This window comes from Saccoglossus kowalevskii, chromosome 1 (assembly GCF_978046115.1).
Source record: "Saccoglossus kowalevskii chromosome 1, keSacKowa6.1, whole genome shotgun sequence".
NCBI lineage: Eukaryota > Metazoa > Hemichordata > Enteropneusta > Harrimaniidae > Saccoglossus > Saccoglossus kowalevskii.
The window spans coordinates 8,470,883-8,490,387 of record NC_140641.1 but is presented as its reverse complement, the minus strand read 5'-3'; the positions used below and the strand labels follow the sequence as shown (position 1 = coordinate 8,490,387).

General features: G+C 39.1%; 1 protein-coding gene across 1 annotated transcript; it reads right to left on the bottom strand.

Annotated features, from left to right (window-relative positions):
- Window positions 1–236: 236 nt before the first annotated feature.
- LOC100369001 (uncharacterized) lies at window positions 237–18,594 on the bottom strand. Its single transcript, XM_085499481.1, has 7 exons — window positions 18,308–18,594; window positions 16,474–16,612; window positions 15,758–15,977; window positions 7,424–7,518; window positions 7,112–7,257; window positions 421–507; window positions 237–331 (listed from the first exon to the last, which is right to left on the bottom strand). The coding sequence occupies exons 1-7, from the start codon at window positions 18,510–18,512 to the stop codon at window positions 255–257; spliced, it is 969 nt and encodes a 322-aa protein (XP_085355607.1). The 5' UTR covers window positions 18,513–18,594; the 3' UTR covers window positions 237–254.
- Window positions 18,595–19,505: the final 911 nt, after the last annotated feature.

Genomic DNA, 19,505 nt, shown 5'->3' with positions numbered 1-19,505 from the left:
ACCCAAAGACGACATAATTACAACATATTCGAGCTTAGCATGACTGACGGATTGGAGTTACAGACTAAAATATCGCCCAATTTTCGATGTTTGCTCTCATCTGAAATCATGAACAGTTTTTACATATCGCCACCGATAGTAGTAACTAAATCAAGTCGTAGTTTCACGAAATAAACAAGTATATGCTGTTGGCACTGTAAGCATTTATCCTCGGTAGCTTCTTGTAGTAACAAGAATCCGATATTTACAGTAGTTTATTGTTCTAGTTTACATTTAGCAATAAAAGCGTCCACTTTACTGTATGCTTTGGACCAGTTACTTCTGAAGTGTCCTGAAATATGAGCACAGGACAGAATGAAATGACGTTAAATTACACGGTAATTGACACAGATGTCCGTGAAATACATCTCCAATACTTACGTGGTAAAGTAAAGAATGAATGAATCACTTCTTCCATGACGTATATCTCCACATGTCCACCAGCATCCTTTAGTTTGTCAGCATACGCTAGGAAAAAGTGGACATCGAAAACTATCCATATGACTACATGATATGTACATACGACAGTGCGATTTGCACAAATACATTAACACCACGGCTCAATTAATGAGCTTTCCGTCTTGGTGATGGTTCAAGATACCCATGATTGACCATATAATTTTGTTTCATTGTTCTACGTACCACATACAAAAGTTGACTTATGTATGGCTATATGTATTACTGCAAGACGTTTACTTCCCCATTGCTCTACCTGCCACTACCAAATGTTCACTCCCTCATTTCTCTATGCATCACTACCAAATGTTCACTTTCTCATTGCTCTATGCATCACTACCAAATGTTCACTTTCTCATTGCTCTATGCATCACTACCAAATGTTCACTTCCTCATTGCTCTATGCATCACTACCAAATGTTCACTCCCTCATTGCTCTAAGCATCACTACCAAATGTTCACTTCCTCATTGCTCTATGCATCACTACCAAATGTTCACTTTCTCATTGCTCTATGCATCACTACCAAATGTTCACTTCCTCATTGCTCTATGCATCACTACCAAATGTTCACTTCCTCATTGCTCTATGCATCACTACCAAATGTTCACTCCCTCATTGCTCTAAGCATCACTACCAAATGTTCACTTCCTCATTGCTCTATGCATCACTACCAAATGTTCACTTTCTCATTGCTCTATGCATCACTACCAAATGTTCACTTCCTCATTGCTCTATGCATCACTACCAAATGTTCACTCCCTCATTGCTCTAAGCATCACTACCAAATGTTCACTTCCTCATTGCTATATGCATCACTACCAAATGTTCACTCCCTCATTGCTTTATGCATCACTACCAAATGTTAACTTTCTCATTGCTCTATGCATCACTACCAAATGTTCACTTTCTCATTGCTCTATGCATCACTACCAAATGTTCACTTCCTCATTACTCTATGCATCACTACCAAATGTTCACTTCCGTATTGCCCTATGCACCACTACCAAATGTTTACTTCCTCATTGCTCTATGCATCACTACCAAATGTTCACTTCCTCATTGCTCTATGCATCACTACCAAATGTTCACTTTCTCATTGCTCTATGCATCACAAGCAAATGTTCACTTCCTCATTGCTCTATGCATCACTACCAAATGTTCACTTCCTCATTGCCCTATGCACCACTACCAAATGTTTACTTCCTCATTGCTCTATGCATCACTACCAAATGTTCACTTCCTCACTGCTCTATGCATCACTACCAAATGTTTACTTTCTCATTGCTGTATGCATCACAAGCAAATGTTCACTTCCTTATTGCTCTATGCATCACTACCAAATGTTCACTTCCTCATTGCCCTATGCACCACTACCAAATGTTTACTTCCTCATTGCTCTATGCATCACTACCAAATGTTCACTTCCTCATTTCTCTATGCATCACTACCAAATGTTCACTTTCTCATTGCTCTATGCATCACTACCAAATGTTCACTTCCTCATTGCCCTATGCACCACTACCAAATGTTTACTTCCTCATTGCTCTATGCATCACTACCAAATGTTCACTTCCTCATTGCTCTATGCATCACTACCAAATGTTCACTTTCTCATTGCTCTATGCACCACTACCAAATGTTCACTTTCTCATTACTCTATGCATCACTACCAAATGTTCACTTCCTCATTGCTCTATGCATCACTACCAAATGTTCACTTCCTCATTGCTCTATGTACCACTACCAAATGTTCACTTTCTCATTACTCTATGCATCACTGCCAAATGTTCACTTCCTCATTGCTCTATGCATCACAACCAAATGTTCACTCCCTCATTGCTCTATGCACCACTACCATATGTTCACTTCCCCGTTGCTCTATGCATCACTACCAAATGTTCACTTCCTCATTGCTCTATGCATCACTACCAAATGTTCAATTCCTCATTGCTCTATGCACCACCACCAAATGTTCACTTTCTCATTGCTCTATGCATCAACAACAAATGTTCACTTCCTCATTGCTATATGCATCACTACCAAATGTTCACTCCCTCATTGCTTTATGCATCACTACCAAATGTTCACTTTCTCATTGCTCTATGCATCACTACCAAATGTTCACTTTCTCATTGCTCTATGCATCACTACCAAATGTTCACTTTCTCATTACTCTATGCATCACTACCAAATGTTCACTTCCTCATTGCTCTATGCATCACTACCAAATGTTCACTTCCTCACTGCTCTATGCATCACTACCAAATGTTTACTTTCTCATTGCTGTATGCATCACAAGCAAATGTTCACTTCCTTATTGCTCTATGCATCACTACCAAATGTTCACTTCCTCATTGCCCTATGCACCACTACCAAATGTTTACTTCCTCATTGCTCTATGCATCACTACCAAATGTTCACTTCCTCATTTCTCTATGCATCACTACCAAATGTTCACTTTCTCATTGCTCTATGCATCACTACCAAATGTTCACTTCCTCATTGCCCTATGCACCACTACCAAATGTTTACTTCCTCATTGCTCTATGCATCACTACCAAATGTTCACTTCCTCATTGCTCTATGCATCACTACCAAATGTTCACTTTCTCATTGCTCTATGCACCACTACCAAATGTTCACTTTCTCATTACTCTATGCATCACTACCAAATGTTCACTTCCTCATTGCTCTATGCATCACTACCAAATGTTCACTTCCTCATTGCTCTATGTACCACTACCAAATGTTCACTTTCTCATTACTCTATGCATCACTGCCAAATGTTCACTTCCTCATTGCTCTATGCATCACAACCAAATGTTCACTCCCTCATTGCTCTATGCACCACTACCATATGTTCACTTCCCCGTTGCTCTATGCATCACTACCAAATGTTCACTTCCTCATTGCTCTATGCATCACTACCAAATGTTCAATTCCTCATTGCTCTATGCACCACCACCAAATGTTCACTTTCTCATTGCTCTATGCATCAACAACAAATGTTCACTTCCTCATTGCTATATGCATCACTACCAAATGTTCACTCCCTCATTGCTTTATGCATCACTACCAAATGTTCACTTTCTCATTGCTCTATGCATCACTACCAAATGTTCACTTTCTCATTGCTCTATGCATCACTACCAAATGTTCACTTTCTCATTACTCTATGCATCACTACCAAATGTTCACTTCCTCATTGCTCTATGCATCACTACCAAATGTTCACTTCCTCATTGCTCTATGTACCACTACCAAATGTTCACTTTCTCATTACTCTATGCATCACTGCCAAATGTTCACTTCCTCATTGCTCTATGCATCACAACCAAATGTTCACTCCCTCATTGCTCTATGCACCACTACCATATGTTCACTTCCCCGTTGCTCTATGCATCACTACCAAATGTTCACTTCCTCATTGCTCTATGCATCACTACCAAATGTTCACTTCCTCATTGCTCTATGCATCACTACCAAATGTTCAATTCCTCATTGCTCTATGCACCACCACCAAATGTTCACTTTCTCATTGCTCTATGCATCAACAACAAATGTTCACTTCCTCATTGCTATATGCATCACTACCAAATGTTCACTCCCTCATTGCTTTATGCATCACTACCAAATGTTCACTTTCTCATTGCTCTATGCATCACTACCAAATGTTAACTTTCTCATTGCTCTATGCATCACTACCAAATGTTCACTTTCTCATTGCTCTATGCATCACTACCAAATGTTCACTTCCTCATTACTCTATGCATCACTACCAAATGTACACTTCCTCATTGCCCTATGCACCACTACCAAATGTTTACTTCCTCATTGCTCTATGCATCATTACCAAATGTTCACTTCCTCATTGCTCTATGCATCACTACCAAATGTTCACTTTCTCATTGCTCTATGCATCACAAGCAAATGTTCACTTCCTCATTGCTCTATGCATCACTACCAAATGTTCACTTCCTCATTGCCCTATGCACCACTACCAAATGTTTACTTCCTCATTGCTCTATGCATCACTACCAAATGTTCACTTCCTCACTGCTCTATGCATCACTACCAAATGTTCACTTTCTCATTGCTGTATGCATCACAAGCAAATGTTCACTTCCTTATTGCTCTATGCATCACTACCAAATGTTCACTTCCTCATTGCCCTATGCACCACTACCAAATGTTTACTTCCTCATTGCTCTATGCATCACTACCAAATGTTCACTTCCTCATTTCTCTATGCATCACTACCAAATGTTCACTTTCTCATTGCTCTATGCATCACTACCAAATGTTCACTTCCTCATTGCCCTATGCACCACTACCAAATGTTTACTTCCTCATTGCTCTATGCATCACTACCAAATGTTCACTTCCTCATTGCTCTATGCATCACTACCAAATGTTCACTTTCTCATTGCTCTATGCACCACTACCAAATGTTCACTTTCTCATTACTCTATGCATCACTACCAAATGTTCACTTCCTCATTGCTCTATGCATCACTACCAAATGTTCACTTCCTCATTGCTCTATGTACCACTACCAAATGTTCACTTTCTCATTACTCTATGCATCACTGCCAAATGTTCACTTCCTCATTGCTCTATGCATCACAACCAAATGTTCACTCCCTCATTGCTCTATGCACCACTACCATATGTTCACTTCCCCGTTGCTTTATGCATCACTACCAAATGTTCACTTCCTCATTGCTCTATGCATCACTACCAAATGTTCAATTCCTCATTGCTCTATGCACCACCACCAAATGTTCACTTTCTCATTGCTCTATGCATCAACAACAAATGTTCACTTCCTCATTGCTATATGCATCACTACCAAATGTTCACTCCCTCATTGCTTTATGCGTCACTACCAAATGTTCACTTTCTCATTGCTCTATGCATCACTACCAAATGTTCACTTTCTCATTGCTCTATGCATCACTACCAAATGTTCACATTCTCATTACTCTATGCATCACTACCAAATGTTCACTTCCTCATTGCTCTATGTACCACTACCAAATGTTCACTTTCTCATTACTCTATGCATCACTGCCAAATGTTCACTTCCTCATTGCTCTATGCATCACAACCAAATGTTCACTCCCTCATTGCTCTATGCACCACTACCATATGTTCACTTCCCCGTTGCTCTATGCATCACTACCAAATGTTCACTTCCTCATTGCTCTATGCATCACTACCAAATGTTCACTTCCTCACTGCTCTATGCATCACTACCAAATGTTCACTTTCTCATTGCTGTGTGCATCACAAGCAAATGTTCACTTCCTCATTGCTCTATGCATCACTACCAAATGTTCACTTCCTCATTGCCCTATGCACCACTACCAAATGTTTACTTCCTCATTGCTCTATGCATCACTACCAAATGTTCACTTCCTCATTGCTCTATGCATCACTACCAAATGTTCACTTTCTCATTGCTCTATGCATCACTACCAAATGTTCACTTCCTCATTGCTCTATGCATCACTACCAAATGTTCACTTCCTCATTGCTCTATGCACCACTACCAAATGTTCACTTCCTCATTGCTCTATGCACCACTACCAAATGTTCTCTTTCTCATTGCTCTATGCATCACTACCAAATGTCCACTTTCTCATTGCTCTATGCATCACTACCAAATGTCCACTTCCTCATTGCTCTATGCATCACAACCAAATGTTCACTTCCTCATTGCTCTATGCATCACTACCAAATGTTCACTTCCTCATTGCTCTATGCACTACTACCAAATGTTCACTTTCTCATTGCTCTATGCATCACTACCAAATGTTCACTTCCTCATTGCTCTATGCATCACTACCAAATGTTCACTTCCTCATTGCTCTATGCATCACTGCCAAATGTTCACTTCCTCATTGCTCTATGCATCACTACCAAATGTTCACTTTCTCATTGCTCTATGCACCACTACCAAATGTTCACTTTCTCATTACTCTATGCATCACTACCAAATGTTCACTTCCTCATCTCTCTATGCATCACTACCAAATGTTCACTTCCTCATTGCTCTATGCACCACTACCAAATGTTCACTTTCTCATTGCTCTATGCACCACCACCAAATGTTCACTTTCTCATTGCTCTATGCATCAACACCAAATGTTCACTTCCTCATTGCTATATGCATCACTACCAAATGTTCACTCCCTCATTGCTTTATGCATCACTACCAAATGTTAACTTTCTCATTGCTCTATGCATCACTACGAAATGTTCACTTCCTCATTGCTCTATGCATCACTACCAAATGTTCACTTTCTCATTGCTCTATGCATCACTATCAAATGTTAACTTTCTCATTGCTCTATGCATCACTACCAAATGTTCACTTCCTCATTGCTCTATGTATCACTATCAAATTGTGACTTTCTCTTAGAATAGTTGATTACCAAATTACGTGTATAATGTCACTTATTATTAACATCGATCTTCAATAAAAATTGAAAATATTAACAGCAAAATAAATGTGCACGACGTCTTGCTCAAATCCGCAGAACAACAAATTGTGTGCATAATTGTTTTTCTCTAGTGTCTAATGATCGAATCCTTAGTGATGTACTCACCTAAACCTTCATCACGAAGTGGATCACATTCTGCTATAATAAAGAGAGCATTCGGTGATGCAGACAACGCTGACTTGTCTCTTAGCAACGGGTGTCCAAATGAATCATCCCATTCATCGGTAGAATTATAGAAGTAGTTGCTCAACCTTAAAAAAAACGTTTTAGTGATGAATTTTACACTGGCTAGAGTGAAAGCAAGTTGCCCCAAGAATTTTGGACATATATGTTTTTTGTTTTTACATTATAAACTACTGTCACTAAATCATAATATGAATCAAGGCATCGACCCAGAAAACTGCACTGTTTACTTACCACCGAATTGTATCCATTTCTAAATAATACCCCTTTTCAAATTCCCTTTGTGATTGGAACTCTCCGTTCATGCGAGTTGGGGGATAAAACAAAATCTGTCAAAATAAGATTATATTTCTTGGATTACAATACAAAAATACACGATAGCAGTTGTGAATATTGACTTATACAACGAAGATAATGCCGAACTTACAATACTAGACAAACACAATCATCAGGACCATCGTCATCGTCTTCAAAGGAACATTTATTCATAAAATGTACTAAATTACAAGTCAATATATTATTAAGTATAAAGTGGTAAATGTATGAATGTAAACCAAGTAAACATATATAAAGTCATTATGGACAAGCAGTGATCACGTGTTCGGGAGGGGGGGGGGTTGTATATTTACATATTATATGTACAAGGCTATGGGGGCAAATAGAATTAGAAATTGATTCCAGTTCATTGTTCATTACTGTACATAATGAATTGTTGATGTCCCATGTTTCACAGAAAGTGTGTATATCTTGTTCAAGTTTGTAGTATTAATATTCCAGCTGTATTCTTGATCGTCGTCTGCTTTTAAAGATTACAAGTGGGTCTACAATTGTCTAGTGCTGCATTTTGTTTCTTCTGCTTAGGTGTATTGTCATCTTAACTGAACTGGTGATGTAAATGAATTGGTAGAGAGCATGTTTGTTAACAAATGTCCTGTACTTAGTTGGTGGGTACGATTTTGTCCGGCTTAATAAGGTGTGCTCTCAGCTGTAAAGGTTGGATTGCCTGACATACAAAAAAAATATGTAATAGGGGGTCGTCGTCCCTGCAAAGGGGGCAAGTGTCTTTGGAAGCCGGCGTTGTAGAGAAAAGTAGCTGTTGTATACGCACCATGGATAATCCACCACTGGAGGTCGCCCTCTCGCTTGGTAATTGGGGGGTAGTAACATGCTTTAAAATTTAGTGTTGTACAGTCCGGCAAGCTGAGCAAGTCTCTCCATACGGTGTACAAAGATTATGTAACTATATATGGCTCCCTTTTCCAGTTTGTATAAAGGGAGGTTTAAGTCTGTTGATTGGTGTAGTTGGAATGTATACCGTGCACCTGGTGTGGTTGTTCGCGTCTAAAGTGGTTATTAATAATTGCTTTTAAGTCCATGGGTGTTGCATTGTGGGTGATTTTGAGCGTAAGGTCGAGTACACGTAGGGATTTAATTTTTATTTTTTTCCTACGAAGTCCTCAGTACCAAGCCATCTTTTCCCCTGATTTTGGTAATACCGGCGTAAGCTAGATGTGTTAGAGTAAAGGGGCAGCCACGTATTGGGTGTAAAATCATGGAGTTTTGGTAAAGAGGTTCATTAAGGCTACGAGGTTGGTGGGTTTGTCTTTACGTATTTTTTCTAACGCGTTCCAGCATTGAAGTAATTCTAAATAATAGTCATGTATTTTATTTTTGCAGTAATCTATTCCTGTTGTAAGCAAAAGTTGTTTCTTGTAGTGTAAGTCTCGGACCAGCCTGAGGCTGAAGTAGTAGTCCGTGAAGTGAAAAATGGGATGATCAGAGTCCAGGTACAGGTATCGCTGAATAAAGCCTAAACGGAGTGACGTAATACGTGATTGCAGGTGAACTAGTCCTTGGCCCCCTTTGTCTAGCGGTAGGTAGAGTGTTTCTGAAGGCGTCCAGTGTCGACCCTGCCAGAAAAAATTGTTAAACAGCGACTTTAGGTTCAGGATGATTGGCTTGGGTGGAGAGAAACATGCAAGACGGCGATGGAGTTTCGGAGCAATCAGTTTATTTATCGCAAGAACACGCCCTCTATAGGACATGGATGGAGCAAACGCATACCAACTTTTTACTTTTTCTTTAATATTTTGTGATAGTTGTGACCAGTTTTGTTTAACAAAGGTGACGTTGTTACCTAGGAAAACTCCTAGAACTTTGAGTCTTTCTGTATTCCATGGTATTCCCACACTGGCGGATCCAGCAAAATGTATTGGGGGGTACCAAGCTTCGCTTAAAATATACGGAGCGTAAATCGCAGAGAAGCTATGCGTAATCCTGATGATATGAATCGTCATGCGGTTTTTTTTGGGGGGGGCATGACCCCCCTGCCCCCCCTCTGGATCCGCCACTGTATTCCCAGTTGATTGTCTGTGCGTCTACGCCAGCTATCAGACCACAAACCTTCTGATTTTTCGAGGTTGACTTTCGCATTTGATGCTTTTTCGTATACTTTGACTTTAGGCGAAAAGGGTATTGTTGGTGCGGAGATTTGTTTTCTTATGTTGTTTAGAAGTGGTTCCAATGCGATGACGTATAGTTGGCCCGAGAGAGAGCATCCCTGGCGTATTGGCAAGACTGAAGGCGTAGTGAAAGGGTATTTGCAAGTCTCTTGTAGTCGCTGCTTAATAAACTAATTGGTCGCCAGTTTTTGACTAAAGTGTTGTCTCCTATATTTGGGTGTAAGCAAATGACTGCTTCTCTGCTAAACAGTGGAAGTTTTTCATTTTTAATTGACTGGATGAGAACCTTAAGTAAGTCCGTGCCTATGGTAGGCCAGAAGGTTCGGTAAAATTCACACGGTAAGCCGTCGATGCCGGGGTGCGGTCTGGCTTAACATACGTCGTACGTAATTTCGCTTTCTAGATTTTCGAGGTCGGTTTGATCGAGTTGTGGCAATTGGTTCAAGAGTTGTGTCTGGCATGTGTCGTCAATGGTGTCTGGGGTGTACAAGGATTGATAAAAGTTGTATATTATATTGCGTATTTCATGTGGGTCTTCTGTTAGAGTGCCGTCGAATTTTTTAAGGTGAATGATAGGTTTTGATTTTGCTCTTATACGTTCGAGGTTGAAGAAGAATTTCACTGTTCTCGAGTAGTTGATGGCGGGCCCGTACGGCCGCTCCTTTGCTTTCTGTTTGGATTATTTGTGTAAGAGTTCTTTTCTTTTCATTGTATTCTTTAAGTATGGCATTGTTCAGGTGAATGTTTTTTTCAAGATCTTGGATCTTCTTCGAGTTCCTTTTTTTTTCTTTTTTAAGTCACTGTGCATAGATGTGCAGTATTGCTGGATAAGCAGTTTAATTTTCCACTTTCCGATTTCCCACCACGTGATTAAATTATCATGGTTACCTTCCTCCTTGCGCCATTTCCCTAGTTTCTGTTGTTACCATGGTGATAGCGCCAGCTTTCCGTGAGTTTCTGTTTACTTATAAGGTTGGATAAAGATCGTGTTGTGCAAGGTGCGGGTTCGGTGCTGTGAATTCTGTCTTGGTCTGGTTTAATAGAGCAGTTGAAATCTCCGCCGATAATTATTGTATCTTCTTTCAGGCCGGAGAGAAATGTAGAAAGTTTAATGAAGAAAGCAATGCGTTGATTTGGATGTCGTTGATCTTTACATTAACGTGTATTAAGTGCCTGGGGATTGGTTCAGATTTGCTGGTTATTTCTATATAGGAATTTGAAGCGAATAAAATAGCTACCCCCGCACTGTACGTAGTGGCGTGCGATAGAATGCATTTTACATTCCATATCAACGGCCATGTTTTCTCATCTCTAGGATTCGTGTGAGTTTCTTGTAATAGGTAGACGTCTGCAGTGTTGTTATGTCTCAAAAACTCAAAGATTTGGAATCGTTTAAGTGAGCCCCTACACCCACGTACGTTAAGGGTTAAACATGACAGAGCCATGGTAAAAGACATATGCTATAAGTATCAGGGGGAAATTCTTTTATCTCTGGGTTCTCCACACGTGTCAGAGGGAAATCTCGTCTCGTTTCTCTATCTCGTCCCCTTGAGGTATGGGATCGGGAAAGTCACTTATACTTTACAGTCAAATAAGACACACACAACGAAATACGTTTCAACTCTCGTCTTAGTCGGTCAATCGAGCACTCTATAAGACACTGCGCCATGGGCAAAAATCCCCAAGACTATCGCAAGGCTGACCCAAGACTCTCTTAGACTGCGTCAACACTCGCCCCAAGGCTCTCCAGGACTGCCTCTCGACTGCGTATATCGTGCTGTGCTCCCCAAGACCAACTCAAACTCTCTTTATTCATTTTCAAAACTCTAACCAATTACAATGAGGTAAAAAGACTCTAGGGCGTAACCTTCAATCATAAAGCCAATCACACTAAGCACTGAATACGTCATATCTTTTGATTAATCGTTCACTACATTAATAACTATGAATACCAACTGTCAGAATCGATAGAACAGCGACGGTTATCTCGTAATTAGTTCCAAATCACTGAGCCAAGTTCCGTCCAAAACTTCAAATAGGCCTAAACGATGACAGACATAACACAGCAATTCAGCTAATAATCAGCTAATTAAGTCGGTCAACAGATACGCAAAAACAAATTCATGACACATCCCTTCACCCAAACTGAGATTGTGCCTCCTGGCATAACACGTTCATAAATCAAAGATACCGTTGTCTACTCATCGTCATACAGGTTAAATACAATACTAATAAAAGATATAAATCAAAAGAGTAAAACACACTAATTAATAAACTGATTATAAAGTCTAAATACAATGATTATAAAGTCACAAATATCAACGGTTATAAATCAAAAACAAGGGAAAGGCTAGCAATCGACTCACTTTTCTCAAAACGGTTCGCTGAGGTAACCCATTGCTGCACTGTCTCTCGTTACTAAGGTTACAAACTCTATATCAAAAGGTCAAAAAACTAAGGCGTGGCGGTGTAACCAAGCGATCAGCCAATCGCTGCAGTCGACAGCATGATCACGTGATTACCAGGGATGCGTCTCTCGGTTAAAGCATTGCAAAGCGGTAACTAATAAACAATGAATAAAAAGCTATTAATCAAAGTCCTGTCACATACGCTTATAAACTTCAACTGAACTCATAAGTCGTTAATCTAAACAAAAGTCATACGGCGTGGAAACAGAATGCAAAGACAAAGCAATCATAACACATTACTCCTCTGGCAAAAAGACGGAGAATAGCAAAACGATAGAAACTACTGAGTTACATATAAACCTGTCAATCATGAACAAAAGCTTGCGTTATCAAACAATACATATATGAGCGCACCACCTCTCATTCCAAAAAGACATTAAAACATTACAAAGTGCTCTTAACTCAAAAAGCGTCAGAAGTATTACGGAAAACAACACGTAAACAAAAACAACTCTTAAAACGTCGGTATCTCTGTACTCGACAAATCTCAAAACTCTGAAAAACTCATTGGGGCATTACTTTCCCCATCATAATACGTACTCATAAACTCATTAAAACACCATAAAATTTCACAAAACTCAAAACACTGTGTTGCAAATACTTGTCCACTGAGGCGCGCTTAAATCGTTATAAAGGACCTCGCACGTCACCAAATATCATTTCAAAACAAAGATCTGGGCGCTTACATAACATACAATTCGACATCACAAAAAAAACGGTAAGAAAAAAGATAGAAAAGCAAGCAATACATTACATTAATGAGCAATAGGGTTAGGGTTGTGGAAAAGAGTTCAACGTCTTAAGTTATACAGTGTCAGTTACAGTGTCCAACGACCGGTTCTCTAAGCAAATAGCTAAAGTTCTAATCAAAGTCTATAAAGCGTCTTCTTCTTTCGTTGCGTTAGTCCGGGGTTGTTCTTTCATCTTCTTGTCTTTAATGTCGCACAATTCTTAATTATACAGTCCTATACGATACTCGTCCTTCATAAGGGGTTCAGAAGTCTTCATCTCTTCAGCGTTGTACATCGGTGCCATACTGGTAAAGCCGTTAGTCGTCAAGCTCGGTTTCGTCTCTGCCATCGAGCCAGTTAGTTCGGTTCACAAGAAAGACACACCTTCACCATTTCACTTTTCTTCACAGGATGTCAATGTGTGTTAAACACCTGCCCGGGTTCATCAGGGGGGAATTCTTCCTCCACGGGGTTCTCCTCACGTGCCGGGGGGGGGGGTCTTGTCTCGTTTCTCTATCTCGTCCCCTTGAGGTATGGGATCGGGAAAGTCACTTATACTTTACAGTCAAATAAGACACACACAACGAAATACGTTTCAACTCTCGTCTTAGTCGGTCAATCGAGCACTCTATAAGACACAGCGCCCTGGGGAAAAATCCCCAAGACTATCGCAAGGCTGACCCAAGACTCTCTTAGACTGCATCAACACTCGCCCCAAGGCTCTCCAGGACTGCCTCTCGACTGCGTCTATCGTGCTGTGCTCCCCAAGACCAACTCAAACTCTCTTTATTCATTTTCAAAACTCTAACCAATTACAATGCAGTAAAAAGACTCTAGGGCGTAACCTTCAATCATAAAGCCAATCACACTAAGCACTGAATACGTCATATCTTTTGATTAATCGTTCACTACATTAATAACTATGAATACCAACTGTCAGAATCGATAGAACAGCGACGGTTATCTCGTAATTAGTTCCAAATCACTGAGCCAAGTTCCGTCCAAAACTTCAAATAGGCCTAAACGATGACAGACATAACACAGCAATTCAGCTAATAATCAGCTAATTAAGTCGGTCAACAGATACGCAAAAACAAATTCATGACATAAGTATGATGTAAACTTTGTGTATTAACATGTTGGTTGTGAAGGTGGCGTGTTGTCCTAAACCGCGATGGCTCTGCCGGTTGATTTCAGGTGAATTCTTATTTTAGTGATCATTTTGTAGATTCGAGCTTATTGTTTGTCACCATTGCTGTCGTTGTTGTTGGTTGCTATTTCGGTGTCAGTACTAGTTTCAGGTTGGTCGTTTTCGGTGTGTACGTTCGGGGTATTGCTGTGCTCATTTGGCTCGTGCGGTATAATAGCCTGATCGGTGACGTCATTCGGTGTGCTTTCGTTGCTGTTGATTGGCTCTTGTTTACTTTGTTTGTTATCTCATTGTTGCTCATGGGTTCAGTGGTTGGTATACGGTCATTAGTTGGCTGTTGGTCTACGTGGGCAGATTTTTGTTGGAATGTTCGGCGGCGTTAATGCTAGTATTGTTGTCAGGTGTTTCAATTGACTGTTGTAAGTTTGGACAGTTTCTTTGTATGTGACCCGTTTGCTGGAAGTTAAACATCTTATTTGGTCTGCTGACAAATAAACTTTGTAGCTTTTTTCTTGAAATTGTATATCCGTTTGTCCATATAGTTCACCTCGAAAGTCAGAATCCAGTAGTACAAATGCGTATCTCCGGAAAGATTATACATGTTTTAGGGCCTTGTTCTTACATCCCAGTGGTATATATCGGACAGTGCTTATAAAGTTACCAAATCGTGATAATTCATAATGAATGAGTGTGTGCGTCAGGTATAAACGGTGGTACACCGGAGACCACATCTTTGTTGCATGTTTAATTAGTGCCTCTACGTGTATTGAATATCTACTCCAACCCTCTAGTGCAGATGTCATTCACCCAGGTGACGGAGCTAAGAAAAACGAGTACGGAACCATTGATGCTCTTGATGCCCCCGGCCCCCCACTCAGGATCCATAGGGGCCGTGTGCGCGTTCCCATCTTCTCGGGAAAGAGGGTACTTTTTGACGATCTGTCTCGGGAACATTTTCCCGAGAAAATCGTAGAAAAGGGGGCATTTTTTGCTTGTTTTCCCGAGATTCTCAAAATAGGGGGTGTATTTCAAAACACTTCCCGAGATATACAAAACAGGGGGGTTTAAAAGGAGTTTTAGACTGAAAAGTTCCCTAGATAGGGGGTGAAATTCATCGGAAAAGCACGTGAAAGGGGGGTTAAATTTTCTTCTTTTCCCTAGATAGGGGGGGGGGTCAAAAAATGAGGGAACAAGCATAGGCCCCCCTAAATATAGGGAGTGGGGGGGGGGCAATAGCCTCTAAGTAAATTTCAATCCTAGTCCCACCAATTGATTCGCGTGTTTTCTCTGCAAGCACCGAGTTGGCACTCGGTGGTCAGAAAGGTTGATTTTTTCTTTAGAATTTCAATAAAATGTCAATGTAGCTCACCTATGTAGAGTAGCTGTATTCACAAGTAAAGTAGCACTGTTTATTTTATTTTATTTTATTTTATTTTATTTTATTTTATTTTATTTTATTTTATTTTATTTTATTTTATTTTATTTTATTTTATTTTATTTTATTTTATTTTTCTTAGTGTACGTGTTTTTAATAAATAAATAAATAAATAAATAAATAAATAAATAAATAAATAAATAAATAAATAAATAAATAAATAAATAAATAAATAAATAATAAGTACTTCGTACTCTTTATTCGGACACGTGGGTAGGGTATATCATCTGATTTGGTCAATTGACGATTTACCATATTCTATCTAAAGCCATAGCGTACAATACACTACTCATATTTTCGACAAACCCATACGTATACATACCTGGAAACTGACACTTGGAACTTCTATGGCAACGACCGCTGCAATGGTGCCACCAGCACTGCTACCACATACTCCCACAATGCTTTGCTCATTTCCTCCAATGGTAGTCTTATTTCCAATCACCCACTTAGTAGTACAAATACCATCATAAAAACACGTAGGATATTTGTACTCTGGTGCTAGTCTATAGTAAACGCTAATCACTATGCATTTAGATAAGCTTAGAACAAAACAAATGATACAAAAATAGATGGATGATTCAGTGAAAAAATAATCCAGCGAATATTGTTTTTACTACATTTTACATTCAACTCCCTAAAAAATCAGTGAAAATAAATTCTCTACAATTGTCTGTGCTATAACGACCGTAAATACACACAGCGGGATAAATGATAAATGGTAGTCACGGATGAGTTTATCCCTGTAAAAGAAAAAGATGGCGGCGAATAGTAAAAACGAATGACGTGGCGTAAACACACTACTATGTAATGAAAAGATTAATGCCACATGAATACACTGAATAAGTACACGTTCAATTTGACATGAAAACACATAAGTTGCTGATGAGAAAAATAAAATAGACGAGCAGGTTATAAACAATATCTCATTTGTGGTTTCGATCTGCATTTCATATGGTGAGTCAATGTGATGTGATTACATTCACAACAGTGAGTAAAATATCTATGTAAGTAATGTAGTGAGTAATAATATCTTACCAGGCAATCTTTTTGCATGTCGTCTCCACGCTGTGTAATTGACCCATCACAAAACCACCGCCATGAAAGTATATCAAAATTGGTGGGTCATCTTGACAGATAGTGGGTTTGTAGACTCTTACGATGATACAAACACTCTCTGTCACAAAGAACATGATATTATCTTGATTAATTACCAATACAAATTAACGAAACAAACATTGAGAATGTGCAGTCTTCGTTATGTCATTACTATCATTGGTTCATGACCATGGGTTACTTGTGGCTATGGTGCGATCAGAGTTTGTATTGGCATTTTACTGTAATGAGCAGAAAATAGTTGGTCCAATCAGTGAAAAAAATTATGTGCAACCTAATTCCAGTATCATTTGCATACATTGTACTTGGTTTCAAGGAAATCACGCGAGCCAGAAAAAACAGAGATAACTACTACAAATAATAGAAAATGTCCGACAACATATCCTTGCACTTGTAATATATGCATGATGATGATACAAAGTTTGGATGAAATCACCCTCGTCTCTGAAAAACCATTTCGGACACGTTTGCAGATGACGATTGCTAGTTTAAGCTTTTCATTCTTTTCAATAAATTGTACTTCCGAGCAATATAAGGATATTTACTTTAAAAAGGTGGGGATCACAAGCTAAATTTTCGTGAAAATGATGGGTGTATTGTAGAAGTGTGTTTCACCTGTCTCTCAATATTCATGATTCTGAAACAAAGTTTGAGTGCAATTGCCCAGTTTATCTACAGTTTATTTATTAGAAACGGTGTCGGACACGTTTACAGGGTGCAATTTTAGGATTTTAGACAAAATGCCCGCCGACAAATCACAAAATGACACAACCTCTGGTATTGAATATCCGAGAAACGATCCCGGATACGTTTAAGTATGAGAATTTGAGGACCAACATGGTCGCCAGTTAGCCATATTTAATCAAATGGGAAAGAAAATATACGTTCACAGTGGTCAAAGCATGACTGAGAAATGACTCGGACGAACAGACGGATGGATGGACTGACGGATTTCGCCAAAAACGGGAACTAAAATAGGTACTGGCACTATGAGTCGTATCGTTCTTCGTTAATAGTATCACACAAAAAGCCGAATTAGAGAACTCCATGACCATAGTTAGTTTTCTATTATTGTGATAACCATAACATTTTTACCTTATGCTTTTCTGGTTTATTTTACATTTAAAATAACTCTATTCCGTATTATAATGCACATTCTAAAATGAAATTTTCAATAAAATTTTTCAAACTTACACGTTTTCTTAAATTGACACTACGTTCAAAGTGTGTTACCTTCATTTTAATACCAAAGGTGCAATCATGTCTGGTGTCACCACCGGTGCAACCAACACATTTTTTCTCAATTGTACTTAGATTTGTACAGAGTAAAACCATACACGACCCGGCTCGTTCATTTGTTGTGAAAATGACCCCACTCATGCCGTTTTAGCAGCAATGAAATCTCTACCACGAACACCGATGGGCAGATATATATAAACACTTGAACAGTCCCTTTTCTTGTTGTCTATGACTTGTGTAGTTCAAACATATTTTACTGTACGTGTATACAAGATTAATCTGATAGCATATTAAAACCGCCCTACATGTCATAAATTATATCTTGAAACACACTGTGTTCATGCACCCGTACATGTACCAGCTGCAGTATATGCAACGATACGACACATGTTCTAGTATATACAACGATACGACACATGTTCTAGTATATACAACGATACGACACATGTTCTAGTTTTATACAACGATAAACAAGGGCGGAAACTACCCAATGTCAAACAAATCGAGTAGTACGTACTTCCGGCAATGTTATGCTCTGTTTTGATATCATTAATGTCTCCATCGAATACGATTTCACCACCAAATAACCGTGACGTGGCATCATCATGGTATCTTGCCTCCTCGACTGACAATTCACTGGGTGGCTTAGTTCCCGCTGTCGCATTTATCAGGTCAAGAAAATACTCAGACTCTTCGTCCAACGTATGCTTTGATACAGCCATGATATGGTGATTGAAGTTAAAGATAGGCGTGTGAGTCGAACGTCTCTGACACAGTCATGGAACGACGGATTCCCTCGGAATATGCAGCCATTAATAACTTGAACCGGCAACAAATAGAGATGAGCTATTTATAAATTATTCATTTTAGAACTAATGTCATATGGCCAAAAGGCAACGATGTATAACAAAAATGCGTAAATAACAGTATGTTATATTGAAGGACTAGCATGTTACATTACTATTTTATCATTTTACCAACATTTGTAAGTGTTTTCCCCATTATCTTAGCTTTTATCATATTATTTTACCACTAAACAAGATATTAGTGTTTTCTACTACTATCTTACATTATCATACGATTTTAGCAATTCCTGATAAAAACACACACATGAATTAAATAAATTACCAAGCAGGACAGGGTCAGAGAATGTTCATTTCTTTACATGCATTTGATTTATTTCAGTTCAAAACAAAAAGAACATACACAAACCAAAGGAAGCCCAGGAACGATAATCAACTGTACGCACTCCCTATGAGCGGGGGGGGGGGTATCGGCTGGTATCTAGTGTAAGAAATATACAAGGGATGAAGGCTCCAGCCAGCTCATATGTTTTAAACTGGAAAAAACAGACGAACATAACGATAAATAAAATCTATAAAAAATACCAGGTTGAAGAATATTATTTGCGTACAGTTGATCATAGTTCACAAACTGTGCACGAACACACAGAGCGGGTTGTGTGTTATTATTGTATTAAGGGTTGATTCACAATTTGGGGTTGAGAGACGGCAGAAAACATCTAGGGGATAAACCTGTCGGGATAAATAACAGGAAAACAATCTGAACGACTATTTATACAACGAATTCATCCTAAAATCGAAAAATACCACAAAACTAAGAGAAACAAATATTTTGTACAGTTTTGTTTTGGCCCACCCCTTACAAGCTATTATGTCAGTGGCAGGTTGGCAGCACAACAAACACATCGAATA

Coding starts and splice junctions, on each gene's coding strand:
- LOC100369001 (XM_085499481.1), bottom strand. CDS start 18,512: ATGGCTGTATCAAAGCATACGTTGGACGAAGAGTCTGAGTATTTTCTT. Junction 15,978..16,473: donor ACATGCAAAAAGATTGCCTG/GTAAGATATTAT, acceptor TTTTGTTCTAAG/CTTATCTAAATGCATAGTGA. Junction 332..420: donor TTCATTCTTTACTTTACCAC/GTAAGTATTGGA, acceptor CTCATATTTCAG/GACACTTCAGAAGTAACTGG.